Below are 7,472 nucleotides of genomic sequence, written 5' to 3'. Positions count from 1 at the left end.
AGCAAAAGCTCAATTGTAATCTCAAATACGATTGCTTCCGATATTATATGAATATATTGATTAAAACAAAGAGCTTTTTAGAACGTTAGGACGGTTTCTTCGAAAAAAGTTCACTGTATTAGAGAAAAGTTCCTTTTTATAAATCATCATTATATTTAAATAGTGTAAACATTTCTTGAAATATATCAAAAAATGGTTGCCTGTAAAGTCGGTTACGGGCGAAGATTTTACGTGACAACGTCTTTTTCTCGGTAGAATGTTTATTGATATGAATATTATTAAATTGCACAATAGGAACAAGGAATTGAATGAAAATAAGAATTGCACAAATTTTAACTATAGAAAATATTATTTGTTTACTAAAAAGACAGAGACAGAGACACAAGCACGCGTCGATTCAATGCGCCTAATTCTCTAGTGCTGCGCGCGCGGCGGACCGATCATAGTTCGGTGACTCATCGTAACGTTACCGGGCGTTACACTTTTTCATAAGTGCCTCCGAGCCGCAACCTAATTTAAGACGTTGTCACGTCAAAAACGTGACGATTGAGATAAGTATAAGTGTATACAATTCAATTCATTTGTTAATTTTGTATAAAAAAAAAATACAATTCATTTGTCACCTATATTCCACGTTCATAATTTCATTCAATTTTTCAAAGGGTTTTTGCTTAACAAAGATAAAAATTTTCGAATAGAAATGAGACATTGGAGTTAAAGCTACGACGTAGGGATTAATGTCGAGCGCGTTCTAATATAGGTATACCGGAAGAGATAAGAGATAAGATCATGTAAAACTAATTCTGAACGCATCAATGGCTGCAACTGCAACTCACTTCGCCGTTATCGTTGGCATCGGCATCGACGGCCTCGACGGTGAAGACAGGCGTGCCCGGCTCGGCGCCGGCCAGCACGGCCGCCACGTAGGGGCGCCGCACGAACACGGGGCAGTTGTCGTTCACGTCGGTGAGCGCCACGGTGACGCGCGCGTGCGCCACGCGGCCGCCCGCCGCCCCCGCGCCCCCCGCCGCCCCCGCGCCGCGCGCGCGCACCAGCAGCTCGTACGAGTCGCGCGCCTCGCGGTCCAGCGGCACGCCCGTGCTGCGCACCGCGCCTGACGTCTTGCCGATCTGCCGACGTCATTGACAATACTGCTTATACTGTGACTACTTGATTATACTTAATAATGATAACATGAAATAATAAAAATATTGATAAAAATGAAACAACTGAAAGGTAGAAAATATAAAATAGATTATTGATTAATACCTACTATAATTTTTTCATTTTTTTTAATTTTATTTCTGAGAAATGAAGATGCAAACATGTCATTATACAGTGCCAGCCACATGAATAGCCTCATCGTCAAAATTGATATTTCACATAGTAATATAAAAAGGAGATATACATCAACCATCGTATATTAAATAAAACAGGAAGTCTTGTAATAGCAAATAAAATTTTTATTATTATCTAATCAGAGTTTTAAGAAACAACGTCAAACAAATAATTGCCCCTTCCACTTGAATAGCCTCACATGCAAAAATATATTGTTTAATTATTAAAACTCGTTAGTTTAGTATTTGGTGTATTTTCCATTAGATCTTATTAATTCGTAAATACGATTAGGTAGCGATTTATATAAAGAATGTATGTAATTAATGTCCACAGAATTCCAAGCAGTGTAAATAGCTTGTATCAGTTCTTCGTTATTACCATACTGTTTTCCGTCGTTATAAACTTGCCGAGACAACTAACTCCAGGCATTTTCTATAATGTTGAGATCAGGGGACAAGGATGGCCAATCTAGAACTTCGGTCTGGTTTTCTTCAAACCACTTCGTAACTATGGCTGACGTGTGTGTGGGAGCATTATTATGCTCAAAAAATTTTTTTTCTACCCATCTACACACTTTTTTGATCTTGCTATTTGTTTGTTTTAATAAATTTAAATACTTTTCAGCATTTTGTCTTCCGTCTAACACAATTAAATCAACAGTACCATAATAAATAATTGCCCCCCAAACCATCACCGAGCCGACAGTTGAGTGATGACGTGATAGTACTCTTGGTTCTTTCTTTAGGTCGTGAAAATAATATTTAAATCCATCTGGTTCATCTAAATTAAACTTTTTCTCGTCACTAAAAATCACGTTTTTCCACTCAGTTTTCCAGCACATGTACTTTTTAGTAAATGACAGTCGAGCCGCCACATGATGTTTTTTCAAAGGAGGTTTGCTCATAATTGTTTTTCGTTTGAATTAAGGTAAGGTTCTAATAATCCGTCGAACTGTAGAAAGAGATGCCCTAGTATTCATTTTACTAGCTATTTGCCCGGCGGTCTGACTGGAATTTGAAGCAGAGCGTAAAATAAGACGACGTTCACGATCCTTAGTTGCAAATTTTGTGTGTCCTTTATACCAGTGGCCATAATTTTCCTAATTTTCTGCATTATTATTAATTACCTTTGGGCTGCGACCAATTTTTTTAGCTATCTCACGATGAGATAAGTTAAATAAAAATTCACTTTTTCAATTTCTAAACTCATAAGTTTTTAACCACGTCCCATAGTTACAATAACTCTTTTTTTATCACGTAACTGCAGGTACACAATAGAATATTGTCTATATATAGAATATTGTCTGTATTATCCAATCTTAATAAAATATATTTAAAAGCGAAACTTAAATGAACGGGTTGAACGATTATATTAAACTGAGTCTATTCATGTGGACGGCACGCATTAGTTCTTTTGTTTCCAACGTTCCGCGCTTAGACAAATTCCTACTTGTTTATGTGTCGTTCGATAAACGTCACGACGTACAATTTAAATTTGATATTTATTAATACAAATTATTACGTGTAATTATAATACTCATAAAAAATAGGGTGAGGCTATTCAAGTGGCGGGCACTGTATATATGTATGTAAGATGGTAATATAATCTTATCATGATTATTTTGTATTTATATTCATATCCAGTATTGAACACCATACTTTTCCCAGAATTGGCTATAACGCCAGCTTACTTATTAATTATACGGAATTTAAAATGAGATCAACTTCATGAATTGGAAATTCATCATTGTTAAATGTCTGGCAATGAATAACGAATTTTTTTAACAATATTTTAAAGGTTGTACTAGAAAATTATACTTAAATTTGTCTGTAGCGAGTGAAAATCAATTTTAAAGAAGTGGGTTACTACATTTAAGGAAAATTTTTATCTTGGCGATCCATAGGTATTAAATATTGAAGAAATAAGATAAATTCAAGGATATCGAAGAGATATAAGATAACTTCAAGGTTTTTTTGTATTTTCACCGATGTTGGATAAGTGCTTTTTACATATTTTAATTAAATCTGTCTGTTCAAAGTGGGAAAAATTGAGTCTAAAGAAATCAGTTACATACAAAGATACAGATAGAATTGAATTTATTAATTGAAGCGTGCAAAAAAATACAGTCATTGAACTCACCTCAAATCCTTCGACCGGGTTCAGAATGCTAAATTCGAGATGTTCATTGAGCGCCGCTCCGAGAACGTTGAGCACTATGATCGTGACTGGTTTTGTAGAATTTTCCACAAGCGACGCGTAGTAATCAGTCTTTTGGAAGGCGAGCCCGGAATTATCCGGTTCTCGAACTTTGATGTTGACGCGCGCCGTGCTCGACAACTCTCCATCGGAAACGCGGACCCTTAACTTATGTTCGCTGCTAATGACGCTGGGGTCGGCGACGCTCAATTTGCCGTCGGACGACAAAGCGAAAGCGCCCTGTGGGTTGCCATCGATTATGTCGAATCTCAGTTTCTCTGGAGCGTCCGGTTCGTCCGGGTCGCTGGCCGACAGCGAGAGCACGGACACGCCGCGCGCCGTGGGCAGCAGCACCGTCGCATCGTACGAAGCTTGGGAGAAGTTCGGCGGACAGTCATTCACATTCGTAACGTCGATGGTGACATGCGCGATACTGTCGGATGGTAGTCTCGGCTTACCCATGTCCAAAACCTGAAAAATTTTGCGATTAAAGTAACGACCTATTAAAGTTTCCTTTTAGCCTCAATGTACGTATTTTATAGTACTACTACATGTGGTTTCCCATCCTATGTTGCACCCTTCTATTTCTGAGGATGAAAATATTCAAATTGCATTTATTCGCAGGAAATTGCCTACAAATCGCATACGTTATTATAACGATCCGAGTTGTGGCATGCGCTTTCACCCGCGGCTAAAACTGGTATTTCTATATAGGCTAAGTATTATTCTGATATCTGTAGTATGACAGTAATGTAGCTCATGTAGAGCTACATCGCTGCCAAGTATCGTCAAAATCCGTTAAGTATTTTTTTCATGAAGGAGCAAACAAACATACATCTACCCATCCTAACGAGGTTTCAAGTTAAATATGAGGCTTACACTCATCGCTTAAGTGCGTAAATGTTAAAAATCAAAACTTATTATTTACAATGATCCTTCCACGTAATAAATTCGCATGTATATCATGGCATACGGCAAGACATAGTGATATGGTTCGGCGAGTACCTTGACGGTGAAGCGGTGCGTCCGCTGCGTCTCGAAGTCGAGCGGGCCGGCGAGGTGCAGCGCGCCGGTGACCGCGTCGACGCGGAAGGGCGCGGCGGGCGCGGCGGGCGCGGCGCGCAGCTCGAAGGCGCGCTGCCGGTTGGCGGGCGAGTCGGCGTCGCGCGTGCGCAGCACCAGCGGCGCGCCCGCCGCCGCGCCCGCGTCCCACACCACGGCGCCCGCCTCCGCCGCCTGCGCACAGCGTCATGTGTAGTCGCGCTCGTGGAAGCCGGTTATAATTAATAGAAACGACATCGACGCCGGCCAAATTATTACTATGTGACCACTCAATAAACGGACTGAGATAATAGTATGAATTACGATTAGAAATAATGTGGACGGTATGTGACTTATTGTTTCATATCTCACCTCCGAAATTATCCCGCGGAAGTTTCGTTGTACAAACACGGGCGGATATTCGTTGCGGTCCAACACGTGAACGAAGACTCGCGCTTCGGCGCTGCCTCCACCCTAATGAGAAAAGGATAATAAAATAAATCATCATAATTTAGGTCAAATATTATAATACATAATTTAGGTAAATAATAAACTACCATAAATGCCCATATCATATTTTATGCGTTACTGTAGTTAACTTAAACTACATTAATATTAGTGTAATCGTTCAATTTTTTTTTTATACTTTACTTATATTATGTAATTTTTATACTGAGAAATTTTGAAAGAATAGAAAAAATTCGATCTCGAGGCGGGATTTGAACCCGCGTTTTTTAGCCATAGCGTAGCAACGCCTAGCTTCTCTAACACCCGTGATCCCGTCACAGTAATCGAATTTCTTCTACTCTTTCGGTTCGAATCCCGCCTTGTGATCGATTTTTTTCTATTCTTTCAAAATGTCTGATTTATTAATCATTTCAATGTTATGAACTAAATAATAACACTAAAAATTTAATTTTTATCCTGCTCCTGTTTCGTGGCGATTCAAGAACTCTGAAAGGTACGGTAAGTTTGCAAAACGTCGCAGCAATATATCTAACCATGCCGTAAGCGGTGACGGTGAGGTTGTAGGCGTCCCGCTCCTCGAAGTCGAGCGGCGCGCGCAGCGTGAGCAGGCCGGCGGCGGGGTTGAGGCGGAAGCGGGCCGCGCCGCCGCGCAGCGCGTAGCGCGCGCCGGCCGGGCTGCGCGCCTCCAGCGCCGCCACGGCCGTGCCGCGCGGCTCGTTCTCGTACACCTCGCACACGATCTCGTCCGTCACGAATCTGCACGCGTTGTTGCCTTGTTACTGTATCGCCTATCTTGGCTGTGAGTCTCATTTCGATCACTATATTACGATCTTATCTCTCAATAAATTCTTGTATAAAATAAGCATACTGCTATAATCGACTTATAGACCCAATATTCAAAATTTATAATTTGCTCAAATAACAAATAGGTAGAAATTAATATAACTATTCTATCCCTATTTAACCTAATATTAATGTATCATCATATAAAATTTAGTCAAAATCTGTCCAGTGGTTTTTAGGTGATCGACGCACATGTGACACGTCACGACAAACAGGAAAAAACATTTACCTTTTTTGTGATCTTCAAAACGTTCTAATTGCATTTTCTCCTACTCACTAATAAAGAATTACAAATGTAATGAAATGTATACCTAGGTGGAGCATCATCGGGGTCGACAACGACAATGTGGAGCGGGATGGTGGAGGCCTTGTCGGAGGGCGGCGGGTTGGCGGCGCGCACGTGCAGCGTGTAGTCGGCGGGCCCGGCCGCGGGCAGCGCGCGCGCCAGCCGCACGTCGCCCAGCGCCGCCTCCACGCGGAACTGCCCGCCCGCGTCGCCGCCCGCCAGCGAGTACACCACCCGCGCCGAGTCGCCCGCTGTGGGATATGCAATGACGGTCGTCAATGCTGCGAGCTCCGTTCTATTTGTGCATGTCGCTTTTTCTTTGAGGAAACTTTATTATATCGCCGACGTTTGCGTTCTCTTTATAAAGTATTGTGGTCATAATAAATCCTGCTTCATACCGAATGTCTGTGTTCTATTTTATTATTGGCATGCCCCTGTTACAAGAGCGTGTGAGAGGCTCACCGTCGGCGTCGGGCGCGTCCCGGTCGGCGGCCCGCAGCGGCGCCAGCAGCGTGCCGGGCGCGGCCGTGCGGGGCACGCGCACCTCCCACAGGCGGCGGCCCCACTCGGGCGCGTGCTCGTCCGCGTCGTGCACGCGCACCGTGACGCGCGCGAACGCCACAGACGCGCGCGGCGCCTGGTCTCGCGCCCACACCGTCAGCTCGTGGATTGCGGCGCTTTCCCTGTGTTTTATCGAGTCAATCATTTGAAAGCAGAAAGAAAGAAACATTTATGTATCAGAGACAGCACAACACACTAATGAGAGAAATGATACAAATAAAAAGCAACACTAGCTAGCATAGATATGACTAGCATCAGATATGAGGAGTGTGTCATAACGATTCTCATATATTTATATCATTCATTCATATCTACATAACACGTTTGAAATAACCTGCGTATAATCAATTTCAAAACTCATTATGACACAACAAAACACATCTGATAATAATAACATACAAAAAAAAGAACAGTCGGTTTACCTGTACAATATGTGTCACTTTTGGACATTATTGTAGACTTTTTTTTTAAACTCATACATTTATTTATTCAAATAGACTTCTTATAGAAGCACTTTTGAATATTACACAGTTATAAAATTTACCACCGATTCGGAAGGCAGTTTCTACAGAGAAGAGCGGGCAAGAAACTCTGTACTTGCTCTTTTAAAATAATATAAATTTTACATTTTAATTCTACATAATATGTACATAGATAGGCTAGTTAGATAGGCTTGAAAGACTCCAAAACTTCTGCATTCGATTTGTCTTTGGGCTGAGAAAATATGATCACATTTCCG

General features: G+C 41.6%; 1 protein-coding gene across 1 annotated transcript in view; it reads right to left on the bottom strand.

The window, feature by feature from the left end:
- The window catches only part of LOC119833406 (fat-like cadherin-related tumor suppressor homolog), a 50,907-nt gene that overhangs the window by 21,575 nt on the left and 21,860 nt on the right, over positions 1-7,472 (bottom strand). The window contains exons 10-17 of the mRNA XM_038357397.1: positions 7,054-7,067; positions 6,635-6,855; positions 6,198-6,423; positions 5,577-5,799; positions 4,948-5,049; positions 4,540-4,770; positions 3,478-4,005; positions 837-1,130 (exon numbers count right to left, since the gene is read on the bottom strand). Of these exons, the coding sequence (XP_038213325.1) occupies positions 837-1,130; positions 3,478-4,005; positions 4,540-4,770; positions 4,948-5,049; positions 5,577-5,799; positions 6,198-6,423; positions 6,635-6,855; positions 7,054-7,067 (1,839 nt within the window). The remainder of the gene's footprint in view (positions 1-836; positions 1,131-3,477; positions 4,006-4,539; positions 4,771-4,947; positions 5,050-5,576; positions 5,800-6,197; positions 6,424-6,634; positions 6,856-7,053; positions 7,068-7,472) is intronic.

The sequence above is a fragment of the Zerene cesonia genome, chromosome 17 (genome assembly GCF_012273895.1).
Source record: "Zerene cesonia ecotype Mississippi chromosome 17, Zerene_cesonia_1.1, whole genome shotgun sequence".
Lineage (NCBI taxonomy): Eukaryota > Metazoa > Arthropoda > Insecta > Lepidoptera > Pieridae > Zerene > Zerene cesonia.
The sequence above is the reverse complement of the archived record's forward strand: the minus strand, read 5'-3'. Positions and strand labels throughout refer to the sequence as shown.